General features: G+C 44.0%; 1 protein-coding gene and 1 long non-coding RNA gene across 5 annotated transcripts in view; one reads left to right on the top strand and one right to left on the bottom strand.

Annotated features, from left to right (window-relative positions):
- POLR1B (RNA polymerase I subunit B) overlaps window positions 1–9,770 on the bottom strand; it is a 35,888-nt gene extending 26,118 nt beyond the window's left edge. The window contains exons 1-6 of one of the 3 annotated variants that reach the window (XM_004388857.3): window positions 9,513–9,770; window positions 5,471–5,638; window positions 4,567–4,713; window positions 2,970–3,102; window positions 1,261–1,397; window positions 251–474 (exon numbers count right to left, since the gene is read on the bottom strand). In XM_004388857.3, the coding sequence (XP_004388914.1) occupies window positions 251–474; window positions 1,261–1,397; window positions 2,970–3,102; window positions 4,567–4,713; window positions 5,471–5,638; window positions 9,513–9,689 (986 nt within the window). In that variant the 5' untranslated portion in view covers window positions 9,690–9,770. The remainder of the gene's footprint in view (window positions 1–250; window positions 475–1,260; window positions 1,398–2,969; window positions 3,103–4,566; window positions 4,714–5,470; window positions 5,639–9,512) is intronic. The other 2 variants (XM_023742813.1, XM_004388858.2) reach the window with 2 other exon arrangements.
- Window positions 9,771–9,944: 174 nt separating this feature from the next.
- Window positions 9,945–13,238, top strand: part of LOC111822855 (uncharacterized) — an 82,469-nt gene continuing 79,175 nt past the window's right edge. For both annotated transcript variants that reach the window (XR_002825954.1, XR_002825953.1), the window contains exon 1: window positions 9,945–10,144. This is a non-coding gene — a long non-coding RNA (uncharacterized LOC111822855). The remainder of the gene's footprint in view (window positions 10,145–13,238) is intronic.

Raw genomic sequence — 13,238 nt, 5'->3', positions numbered from 1 at the left:
GCCACAAAAACAAAGCAGGCCCCCAGCGACCAGGATCCGAATTCCACCCCAAGGTTCATTCTGATTGTCAGACTTCCCTAACTGTAAAATTAGGATGGCCACAAAAACAAAGCAGGCCCCTAGTGACCAGGATCAGAATTCTACCCCAAGGTTCATTCTGATTGTCAGACTTTCCTAACTGTAACCAATACAAACAACCACAGCACCCCTCAGCCCCCGAAAAGAGTTCAGGCAAAAACAGCACACATACTCAAATAGAAACTCTGCCGCTTGTTCACTGGGGCACCATTCAGGGAGACTGAGCTTTACTCTGAAGCATTCACCTAGATAGTTAAGGACCTGCTTTTGTGTGGAACAGCCTTCTTCTGTTACCATCCTTAACATCTGGGAAACGGAGTTCCTAAAGAAAGAGTCATCTTCTTTTCCTCTGATGAGCTCCTGAAAAATCTGATAATCAGAAAAACTGACAAGTGCCTAGGGTAGGGAAAAAAAAGGTTTCTTTTTAGTCGTTCATTAACAATAAGCAAACCATTTCATTCATTTAGGAACATTTCTCTCCTCTATTTTCTGTTTTTGTTTTTTTTTTTTAAATACCCAAGAAAAATTAGCACTCCACTACTGCTGACTCGAAGTGAACTCTCCAAAGTAAAGCACCACTGGTGTGAAGGTCAGACATCAAGGCGGCCCCCAGTGATCCCCACCCTGGTATTCACAACCTTGCATGGTTTCCTCCCACAATCCATCAGGGCTGGCCTGTGTGACCAAGAGAATATGGCAAAAAGGACGATGAGAGACTTCCAAGGATAGGTCATAAAGGGCATTGCAGCCGCTGCCTTGTTCTCTCAGACAACTGTCTAAGGAAAGACAGACTCGAGCAGCATGTGGAAAGGCCCATGTGAAGGGGAACTGAGATCTCCCTCCAATAGTCAGCACTGACTTGCCAACCATGTGAGTGAACCACCTTGGAGGTGGATCTTCCAGCCCTGGTTAAGCCTTCAAAATGACTGCAGCCCCTACTGACATCACACAGCAACCTCATGAGACCCCAAGCCAGAACCACCCAGCCAAGGCATCCCCAAATTCCTGACCCACAGAAACTATGAGATAATGTTTATGGCTGTTTTGAGGTCATTTGTTCCAGAGCAGTAGACAGCTAGTATGACACATACTTTAGTAAGGAAAGCCCATCCAGTATACACAGGATTCTACCTCCAAAAACAATCTCTTCACAACAAAAAAAGCATATTCCTTAGATCATACCCTAAGTGCAAATCCCAAAGGAAGGAAAAACAGTTCTTTCCGGTAAATAAAGTTCAACATAACTGTGCCATTTTCCAAGTAGTGAAGGTTCATATTGACAGCGGAGTGCTCTTCCCTCACACAGTGCATTGAAACTCCTATTTAAACAAATAAGAGCATAACGTCAGAAACTCAGTAATAATATCACTGCTTCAATCACTATTTTCTCTGAATTATTTTACCCTTTTAGGAATAGAGTCTGTCATGGATTGAATTGTGTTCCCCCCCAAAAATGTGTGTATCAGTTTGGCTGGGCCATGATTCCTGGTACTATATGATTTTCCTATATGTTGTAAATCCTGCCTCTATGATGTTAATGAGGGAAGACGGGTGGCAGTTGTGTTAGTAAGGCAGGACTGGATCTACAAGATTGGAGTGTATCCTGAGGCAATCTCTTGAGATATAAAAGACAGACGTGAGCAGTGAGACAGGGGACCTCATACCATCAAGAAAGCAGTGCCATGAGCAGAGCACGTCCTTTGGACCAGGGTCCCTGTGCAAAGAAGCTCCCAGTCCGGGGGAACATTGATGAGAAGGCCAACAGTGAAAGACTTCCCCTGGAGCTGACACCCTTAGTTTGGACTTTTAGCCTACTTTGACTATGAGGAAATAAACTTATCTTCATCAAAACCATCCACTTGTGGTATTTCTGTTGTAGCAGCACTAGATAACTAAGACAGAGTCAAATCACTAAGTTAAGTTTAGCAAGACTGGCAACCAAAAACAAGTCCAGGCACTGCCAAATGTTCCACGGGGCAAAAACATCCTCAGCTGAGAACCATGGACATAAAGTAACTGAAGCTATGAAATAAACCAGACTTCAAAGCTTCCCTCAAGAGCAGAGACCACATCTCACAGCACTCTGTATCCCTAAAAATAAAAAAACAAACCTGATGCTGTCCAGTTGATTCCGACTCATGGCAACCCTATAGGACAGGGCAGAACTGCCCCACAGGCTTATAAGGAGCAGCTGGTGGATGTGAACTGCCGACCTTTTGGTTAGCAGCCGTAGCTCTTAACCACTGTGCTACCAGGGCTCTACAGCCCTAGCACCCTGCAAAGCCTGGTCATATAGCACTTGGCATCCCCAGCACCTTGTGGAGTCTGGTGAAGAGATGGTGGCTTGATCACAGTTCAAATGGAGAAAAGCTGAATTTTAGATTTCAGGTTTATTTCAGCTTCAAACAAAGACTACTAAGATGTGCTGCATTAACTGATGGAAAAGAGTGAGTAACTTTTTTAGCTTAACTGTTAAAGGATAAATCATTTAATTGTAGGGGTTGCCAAAGAATGCAGCATGCTGTCTTGTGAAGGCAGGCACTGTCACAATGAGTGCTCCAACAGAGGCCAGGGGGCTGCCAGCAGGGACCCCAGGCGAATGCCATGACAGCCTGAACCAGAAGACTTCTGGGGCCCACGCCCACCTCTGGCCAAGTCAGGCCAGCCTTCATCTTCATAGGCAGTAACGTAAATACATGTGCTCTTTCTGAAAAAATGAAGATAATAGAAAGTAGGCTTCTACGAAACCTTAACACAGAAATGCTTAATAGAAAACCAAAAACAAAAAATTATATATTATGGAAAAGTAACATCTTCAAAAAAAAAAACACTTTTCAAAAATGGTTTTTGAAATTTTCTAGAAGAATATTCCAGTAATCACTAGAACTTACCATACTGAGTATAGCCAGGCCCTCTACTTTTCCATTTTGGTCTTATCATTGCAATGGGGAAATTTCTCCGAGGCATAATCAACATTCGGATGACTTTTTCAATGCCATTGATTATAAAATAGCCTCCCATTTCCTGCCAAAGAGATGAATTAAAGTTTGTTAATAAGGGAAAATAAAGATATATTACTAACTATAAACATTAATCTTATTCCTAGTCAGATGTAGCACGACATGCAGAAGGACACACAGTAAAAGGGACTACTGATCCCTTGAAAGAAGGAGCCCTGGTGGTGCAGTGGCAAAAGCGCTTCGGTCGGAACCCACCAGCCAACATGTGGCAATCTGCTTCCGATCCCTTGAAAACAGATTCTCTCCGTGTGTGAATTAACAGTCTCCTCAAGCACATTAAGAAGGTTCTACGGACACAGAAAGATCCCTGAGTGGTGAAAAAGATTTGTGCTTGACTACTAACCTAAAGGTTGGCAGCCTGAAGCCATCCAGCGGAGCTGCAGAAGAAAGGCCTGGCGATCTGCTTCCATAAAAATTATTGCCAAGAAAACCATATGGAGCAGTTCTACTCTGTTAACACAGGGGGTTGCCATGAGTTGGCACTGACTCAACAGCAACTTTTTTTTTTTAATGTACATGGGAAAGAGGTATGGAAATAAATTAGGGTACTTCACTAGACAGGCTTGGCCTAAGGTACCTTTCTGCCCCCTAAAATGGCTTCAGTTTTCAAATGACATTTAAAGAAATACTCAAGAGAAAAATCTAAAGTCTAATCATTTTTCTTCCAGACAAATATGGTTCCCCAAACAACTTTAAAAACTTTTGATTGTATATGAAAACTCTATAAACAAGCAATCTGAATTAACTAAACAGGGAAATAGTTCTCATACTTCCAGCCATGACTACATGTCTGCAACGAGCACAACTACTATTCCTGGGCTGCCTACTATGAAGCAGACGCATCGCTCTAGGCGCCCCAATAGGTGAGCATTATAGTTAACCCCCGAGCAATGAGTGGAATAGTGACATTATTCCCAATTTCACAGGAGGAAACTGAGGCTCAGGGAGATTAAACTTCCAAAAACCACACAACTGGTAAGTGGAGCAGCAGGGATTCCAACCCAGATCTGACCCCGAAGCCCCTTTCCCACTGTATAACATGGTCTCCTGGCTGGAAGCATAGTCTGTGCATCTTCATTACTTCTACTCAATACTGCAAGGACACCTAACACAGATGAAAGAAATGCTGAAGGAAAGGTATGGTATATAAATTATTTAATATGCTCACTGAATCTTACTGGCAACAGAGCAGACATTTTAGACAAGCGTTTTTATCACTCAGAAAATTAGGGAAAACCTATCAATAATTCCCTCATAACAATCTTTTCTAATTATAGAACCTCTTTTTCATACTCTCTCTCATTTGATCCTCATCACGAGCCCTATACGTCTGCCCCGTTTTACCTATCCAGAAACTGAAGCAGAAGAAGAAAAAGTGACAACCACCGACAAGCTTCATGTCTTCTCACTCCCAAACCAGGGCTTTTCTATTCTGTCACATGGCTCCCTGCTGGATCCCTGCAATTACCTCTGCTTCCTCATGGTGCTCAATGAGGGCTTTGGGAGGAAGGCTGTGTAAGTTGCAAACCTTGGACTTCACCATGATAGGAACATAGCCAAGAAACTGTTTAATGATTCCTTTTGAGATTCCATTCACTGCCCAGCTGATATCAGCCTAAATGAAAACAAGAGGGAGAAAAATTTATTTAACGAAAGAAAATATTTGGATCTTCAAGAATAAATCAGAATTTTAAAATAAAGAGAAAAAAAGAACTGTAAATGCTTTAAGTTTAGAAGATGGGATCTCCTAGATAGTAGTACCAAGCAAAAAGAATTCAGGTATAAACTTTATTGGGTACCAGCCTATCATGGATTGAATTATGTCCCCCAAAAATGTGTGTATCAATTTGGCTGGGCCATGATTCCCAGTATTGTGTGGTTGTCCTCCATTTTGTGACTGTAATTTTACGTTAAAGAGGATTAGGATGAGACTGTAACACCTTTACTAAGATCAGATCCCTGATCCAATGTAAAGAGAGTTTCCTTGGAGTGTGGCCTGCACCACCTTTTATCTTACATGAGATAAAAGGACAGGGAAGCAAGCAGAGACAGGGGGACCTCATACCACCAAGAAAGCAGCGCTGGGAGCAGAGTGCTTTCTTTGGACCCAAGGTTCCTGTGCTGAGATGCTCCCAGACCAAGGGAAGATTGATGACAAGGACCTTCCTCCAGAGCTGACACAGAAAGTCTTCCCCTGGAGCCAGTGCCCTGAATTTGGACCTCGAGCCTACTGGACTGTGAGAGAATAAACTTCTCTTTGTAAAGCCATCCACTGGTGGTATTTTTGTTACAGCAGCACTAGATGACTAACACACAGCCTTGTATCAAAGAAGTGCAGTGTGAGAGCCATATACTCTGTCACTTGTACTCACTGTCAGCTTTCCCCGGTAAGTACTCTTCCGGCCCCGGCATTCTGCTGGGTAAACTTTGAGCTCTTTGCAGATGCTCCCTTTGGGAACTGTGGGTGAGCTGATGACAGCATCCACAATGGTAAGAGAGATACGCTCATCTTTAAAAGCAAATTCAAAGGGAGGTATAGCCTGAAATACAATTCACATGATTAATTACTTACATTTCCAAGGCATTTTCTCTCTAAGACTCTTTCAAATCCCATGTGTTCTACAAGCATTGATGCCTTTAATGCCAATATGACACGTCTAAAAAGGCTACAGCCTATCTACTCATAACCTCACTAAGTATCCAAAAGTATCATGCATAACTCAGGTTTTTGTTTTTTGTTTTGAGGGCCCACTATACGTCAGATACTATATTAGTTAGACTCTAGGGACACAGCTGTGAACAGAACTCTCCTGTCCTTGTGGAGCTCCTAGTGGGAAAGATACAGATAGTAAAACACATATACATTGATATCACGTGATGGTAAATCCTCTAGAAAATAAGGTAACACTACAGCGTCACTATGAGTCAGAATCACCTCAGCAGCAGTGGGTTTAATCCATTTATAAGGAGCCCTGGTGATGCAATGGCTAAGCACTCAGCTGCTAACTGAAAGGGGGGAGAAAAGACCTGGCAATCTGTTCTCGTCAAGATTACAACCTAGAAAACCCTACGGGGCAGTTCTACTCTGTCATATAGGGTAGCTATCAGTCGGAATCGACTTTACGGCACACAACAATCCACGTATTCCATCCACTTGGCAGAGACTGGTTCAGGTTAAGATTCAGTTCACAACTTTTACTCTAACTTTTACTTTTACTCTATTAAGTATGAACAACTTCTTGGCCTTAATGTCAGAATAATGAAAATGCTGAAAATTAAGCCAAGAATATGAATGAGGTCCTCCACCCTCAAGTGAGTGCAATTTACCAGTCACGAAGTGTGAGATGCTATACTAGATGTGGAGATACAAGAATAATTAAGATACCCATTAACCCGTTGCCGTCAAGTCAATTACGACTCATAGCAACCTCACAGGACAAAGTAGAACTGCTCCATAGGGTTTCCAAGGAGCAGCTGGTGGATTCAAACTGCTCACCTTTTGGTTAGCAGCCGAGCTCTTAACCACTGCACCACCAGGGCCCAATTAAGATACAATCACTATCTATTCTCAAGGAGCCAACAGACATTGGGTGCCAGCCCTTCTCATATACATCATGGTCTTCATTCTCCGACCCTCAACCCATCTAAAACACTTGATATTCCTGGCTCACTTAAAACTCTCAGATGGTTTCTTTCTTGCCTTTTCCACCCCTTCTCATTCCCTGGAAATTTACTGTAAAGCTCAACCCAATACTGGCCAATGCTCTTTATGCTTCATTTCCCTGAAAGACTATTTATAATCAAAGACAACTTCCATTTTATCATTATTTTTTAAGTCCTAAGGATCAACTCTAAATCTCCAACCATATTAACGTCTAACCCTTTCTACTATCACTTCAAACACATACATAAACCAAACATCTTCTTTCCCCCAAAACAAGTCCCCTAACTTGTGAGCCTCTATTTCTATCACTTCACCCACCTCCTAACATTGTCACAAAACCAACCACGTATTCTCTATACTGGAGCCCTGAATAGTGCAGTGGCTAAGAGCTACGGTGAGCTACGGCTGCTAACCAAAAAGGTCGGTACTTCGAATCCACCAGCCGCTCCTTGGAAACCCAATGGGGCAGTTCTACTCTGTCCTATAGGGTTGCTATGAGTCAGAATTGACTCGACGGCAATGGGTTTTTTGTTTTTTTTTTTATTCTCTATACCAGTAGATTTCAAAATGTAGTCTGACCCTTTCAGGGTGGTCCATGAGGTCAAAGCTATTTTCATAGTAATACTATGACATTATTTCTTTTTCACTCTCATTCTCATGCAAGCACAGTGGAGTTTTCCAGAGGCTACATGATGTGTAACGATGTCACCACTCTAGCAGTTAGTGGAATGTCTGTGTATTCTTATTTCTAAAATTTTCTAAGGTAAAGACTTTAAGGTATAAATATGTGCATTTTTAGAGATTAACTCAAGTTACCATGCTCTTACTAGTTATCTTGGGCTATACTTGCAATAATCTCTGCATCTTCATTACCATTCAAAAAATTGTTGTTTTGAAATTATGAATGATCCTGTGCCTACTTGGAAATACTAGTACATTTTTGTTGTCTATTTAAAAATTTTGAAACCTTTCCTAAATTTTTAAGTTTTATCTAAGGCTGCTGTTATTTTAGAATATTTTATTCTCAATTTTGTAATATATTTCATACTTAAGGGTAGATTGTTTAAAAAAAGGAGAATAGAAGATTCACTTTCTCAAGCCACAACTGATGCTGCTGAAAAGATGAATGTGACAGATCATCAGTTCTCTGACTCACAGAAGTGAGGAATGTACTTCTGAGAAACGGAATAAAACTGTCAATTCTGACTCATGGCGACCCTACAAGTACAGAGTAGAACTGCTCCATAGGGTTTTCAGAGTCGACTTGACAGCAATGTGTTTTTTTTTTTTTTTTTTGGTTTGGTCCTTTCAGAAGCAGATGGCCAGGACTGTCTTCCCAGGGGCCTCTGGGTGGTTTTCTCAGCTAGTAGTTGAGTGCTTAACCATTTGCGCCACCCACAGACTACTACTTGTTAACTAGATACATAATTTTCTCACAGACAGGATACAGTAAGACTTCAGACATGACAGAAGTATTTCCCATCAATTTTGACTTCCTCAAAAAGGTTAAGGAGCACTAATCTTCAAAGAAACCTCAATGGTTGCCACATTATCTGCAGAATAGAGTTCAAGTATCAAGAGACTGGCAATCAAAGACCTCCACATTCTCTCCATCCCTTTTTCTGACAACACAAATCCAACCTGCTCAGTGTCCCCTGAGTACGTGGCTCTGCTCCTTCACTTCCCTGGAAGGATGCATTCTCCTCTTCCTTTAAACTCAAACAGGTGGATTAGCTGCACCTCCTATGCTGCCCACAGTTCCTTACAAAACCCCTTGCCAGAGCCGGTTCTCAAGAATATTGGCACCTTCTTCCACCCCGTGATACTCAGCACTCACACCATACTGCCTCCTCCTCACCATTATGGGACCTAGGGCCTGGAGACACTGGAACGGTAATTAAAGGAGACCTTCTTCCCTCACCATCCTCACCTGAACTCTGGTGACGCATATGCTACCTAAAAAAGCTATTACTCTTTTTACACTTACTACACTTTTCTACTCAAAAGTATGTCCTACTTTCTTGGACACATTGTAAGAAATCTTGCCTTTATGACTCACTTATATCTTCCTCAACACCTGCCTAATTCGAGCAGGTGCCCAGTAGTTTCTCTTTAAAGTTCTAAGGAAAAAACTGGAAGATGACCTTATACTTCACATTACGACTAATTCGAAACCTTTGGAGGTAAGTCTTCAAGTAACAAAGAAGTCAGCGTTGTGAATGGTTGGGAAGCACACCCCAAACGGGTCACTTCCTCACTCTGACAACACCCACAATTTGTCTTTCAAAACATCACAGTTCGCAATCCCATATAAATCCGGAAATCACGAATACATCTTCCCCTACTCGACACGGCTCCAAGTCTCACGAGGCAAAGAACCGCGTGCCGTTTTACATTGTTTTGCTCTCTGGCGTTCCCCGGGGAACTTAAACGTAGCACGATCAAGGAGTTCAGTATTTGGGATTAAGTGGTGACCTCCCAGCCATCTCCCACGCACCGCTGTCCCGGCCCGCCCCCAACGCTCTCGACCCTCCCCATCCAGACCTCGCGCCTCACTCACCCATCCCCACCCCGCGCTCCCGGCCCTCCGCCTGCCAGCCCCCGGGCCTCGGCCACCACTCCGCCGACTCGCCTCCCTCCTCAGCCCCGCCGGCCCCTCTTCTCCGCCCGCCTCTAGCTTCATCTCGTGGCGGAAAACGGCGCCGGGGGAAGCGAGCGCTGAAGGGAACTCGGGAGGGCGCCGTGCTCACCTGCACTGCGAGGCTGAGTCCTTCTCGCACCGCGTAGTTGAAAGACTCAACATGTGCCCGCGTCAGCTCCTGCAACGCTGGCTTTTGCTGTTCCCGCGGGATCCCGTAAGAGGGGTCGGTCAAGTGCTTTAGGCTAGGCCCGCTAGGAAGGTTCCGCCACCGGCCCACGGGCTCCATGTGTCCGTCCGCCTGCACACTGAGCTCCAGGGCGGCTCTGCGTTCGTCAGGAAGCGCGGCCGGCGCCCGCGGCCTGCTAGGAAATGTAGTTCTTTCTTGTTCCGTCCGCTGTTGGCCGTACCTTTAGTGGGTCGACTTGGAACTAAAACCGTTGAGTGAAGGGGCCGGTTTAAAACTCTACAGAGCTTGAGTGTGGCCGGCCCGCCCGCCCCTTGTCTTCTCTTCCGCCACCCCACCCATCTTTCCTCTGCAAAAACACCGAAGGTGGACAATCGCTTCACGCTCAATTCAGCATGTGACCTCTTTGGCTCTCATTCGCTCACTCAGTCAAATAGGGACTGAGAGGAGCAGTCTTCAAGTATTTCCTTCTATTCTCTTGTCTGCTTTCCGATCCGAAGCTGATTATCACTCCGGGGCGACGCTCAGTTGGTGTGGCGGCTTCATCGAAAAAGCAGGTATTGGTGGTTCACCAGGCTGACTGCTCTCTCTGCCCAACTCTGGAATCGTGAAGGCCCATCACTGGTCGAGCAGTGACTGGCCCATGCTGTCCTTCTCCCGCCACCTGGACCGGAGTCCCAGGGGTTGGGGTGGGGCGAATAGGGAAGCCTTGCCTGGAGAAAGTGGGGAGGGGCCGGGCCGTCCAAAGGGACTTCCAGCCTTAAGATCTTTTGAGTCTCGACGAATCATCTCACCAGAATACGGGTTTATTAGGGAATGCTAGCAGATGTCTTTCAACTTCATCGTTTTGTGTGTGCTTTTTAAAAAAGTTTTATTGACTTATAATCACATACAATAAACTGCACATATTTAAAGTGTACTAGTTGCTCCTTATAAGCAAGGAGGGTGAGACTACGTCTCACATACTTTGGACATGTTATCAGGAGGGATCAGTCCCTGGAGAAGGACATCATGTGTGGTACAGTAGAGGGTCAGTGAAAAAGAAGAAGACCCTCAACGAGATAGATTGACACAGTGGCTGCAACAATGGGCTCAAGCGTAACGATTGTCAGGATGGCGCAGGACCGGGCAGTGTTTCATTCTGTTGTACACAGGGTCGCTATGAGTGGGAACCCACTCAACCACACCTAACAACAAGTTGATAAGTTTTGACATATGTATATGCTCATGAAGCCATCACCACAATTAAGATAATGAACTTATCCACCACTCCCAAAAGGGTCCTCCTGCCCTTCCTTCATTCCTACTCTTCTACTCAGATTCCTAGAAGGCAGGAGAATGAGGGGATTATTGCAGGAGCAATCATTCCCATAGCATACATAAACTCGTTGCTATTGAATTCGTTCCAACTCATGGCAATCTCACGTGTTACAGAGTAGAACTAAGCTCCATGGGATTTTCTTGGCTGTAATCTTCATGGAAGATCACCAGACCTTTCTTTTGAGGTGCCAGTAGGTGGGTTTGAACCACCAACATTTTGGTTAGTAGTCGGGCACATACCGTTTGCACCACCCAGGGATCTGGGTGTTTTGTTTTAAAAAAAAAAAAAAAAAAAAAAAAAACTCGGTTGATCCCTAGTCTCTTTTCAGCTACCACATCATTTCTTTGCTCCCCTTTAGAACAAGTCTTTAAAGGGTCAGCCATCCTCATTGCCTTCTCACTGCTCTTTTGTCACCTCCCACACACCCTTTAATCCACTCCACCTCACCACTCCACTTGGACTGCTTGTCAGTGACCTTCATCCTGACCTTTCAGCAGCATTTAACTCAGTTAACCATTCCTTGCTTCTTGAACACTTTCTTCACTTTCTTGCAAAACAACACTCTATCCTGGTTTTTCTCCCACCCCCTTCTAATCTCCACTGCCTTCCCGACCTCTGAATACTACAATGTCTCTAGGCTCAGTCCTAGCCTTTTTCTCTTCTGTTGCTGCATTCACTCCCTAGATGAGCTTATCAGCCCTTCCTACGCCCCTTGAGCCTCACCCTCTGCCTTGAACTCCAGATAAAACCAAAAAAACCAAACCCGTTGCCCTCAAGTCAATTCCGACTCATAGTGACCCTACAGGACAGGGTAGAACTGCCCCAAAAGGTTTCCAAGGAGCAGCTGGTATTCGAACTACCAACCCTCTTGGTTAACAGCCAAGCTCTTAATCACACGCCACCAGGTGACCTGGGTAAGTATACAATATTTAGTTCTTCACCCAACACCTTCCCTAGATATCAAATAGAGTCTCAAACTTCAGATGTCTAAAGTTTAAAGCAGCACCTCTCTCTCTCTCTCTCCTTCCACTTTTGAAACATTAGCTAATCTTGTGGACTCTATCTTTAAAACCTAACCTGAACTTGGCCAATTCTAACCACCTCCCTTGCTATCACTTTAGTTCAAGGGTTTCTCAACATCAGCACTATTGACATTTTGGGCCCGATAAGTCTTAGTTGTGGGGGCTGTCCTGTGGATTATAGGGTGTTTAGCTCCATCTCTGGCCTGTACCCACTAGATGGCAGTAGCATGCCCCAGTTGTGACAATCAAAGATAACTCCAGATGTTGCCAGATGTCTCCTGCGGGGTGGGCAAAATCATCCCTGGTTGAGAAACACTGCCCTAGTTGTAGCCAATGTCACCTTCTAATGGGTTTACTGCAACAATCTTCCACCTGGTCTCCCGGCTTCTATTCTTAAGTTTCAAAAATGTCATTCTGGCTGCTGTGTAGAAAATATGTGTAGACAAATCTTATATTATTCCCCTAGTTAGCTTAAACTCTCAAATGGCTTCCCATTCCCCTCAGAGTAAAATCAGATCTTTTAAAATCCTAAGAGGCCCTGCATGATTTGGACTCTGCCTACTGGCCCAAGCTCACCTTCTCCCAAAGCCCCCTTCATCCTCCACTCTAGTCTCACTGGCCTGCTCTGAAAATTCATTTTCCCTGAGAGCATGTGCACTTGCTCTTCCTTCTTCCCAGATGAATTTTCTTTCAAATCACGACCCACTTCCTCACCTCACTAAGGTTTCTGCTCATCTGTCACTGCCCCAGGGAGGCTCTCACAGACCCCAGCTGCCTAAACCTCCACCTCCACACTCTCCAGGTCCTTGCACCACTCTTATTTCTATTCATAGCATTTACTTAAAGGTATAGAGAGAAAGATAGATGGGTAGATAGATAAGGTTTTTGCTTATTGTTTGCTTCCCTGTCTACAATCACCAGATGGCATCATGCTTGAAGAAAACACTTTTTGCCTCCCTATCACACACTTTCCTCCCAAAGTGATCATTATGCTGTGTACCCTGCCTTTACCTATTGTAATAATAGCATGGAGTTTCATAGCCTACAAAGTGCTTTTACATATAAAAATGTAAAGAGATGTCTGGGCTGATATTTCTACACTTTCTAGAAAATCTTTGATAGGACTTACAGAAGCTGGAAAAAGTATCACTGCAAAGCTGTAATATACATATATACATATACATAGGTATGTATATTTTTTTCAGGTGAATGATTAAATCATACTTTTTTCCAGAAAAATGTGAACGTGGGTGTGAGATAGGGCTAAAAGAGGTGTGTGTGTGTGTGTGTGTGTGTGTGTGTGTGTGT

Source organism: Trichechus manatus, unplaced genomic scaffold, assembly GCF_000243295.1.
Source record: "Trichechus manatus latirostris isolate Lorelei unplaced genomic scaffold, TriManLat1.0 scaffold00219, whole genome shotgun sequence".
Taxonomy (NCBI): Eukaryota; Metazoa; Chordata; class Mammalia; order Sirenia; family Trichechidae; genus Trichechus; species Trichechus manatus.
Note: the sequence above shows the minus strand (reverse complement) of the source record. Positions and strands in the feature narration are given on the sequence as shown.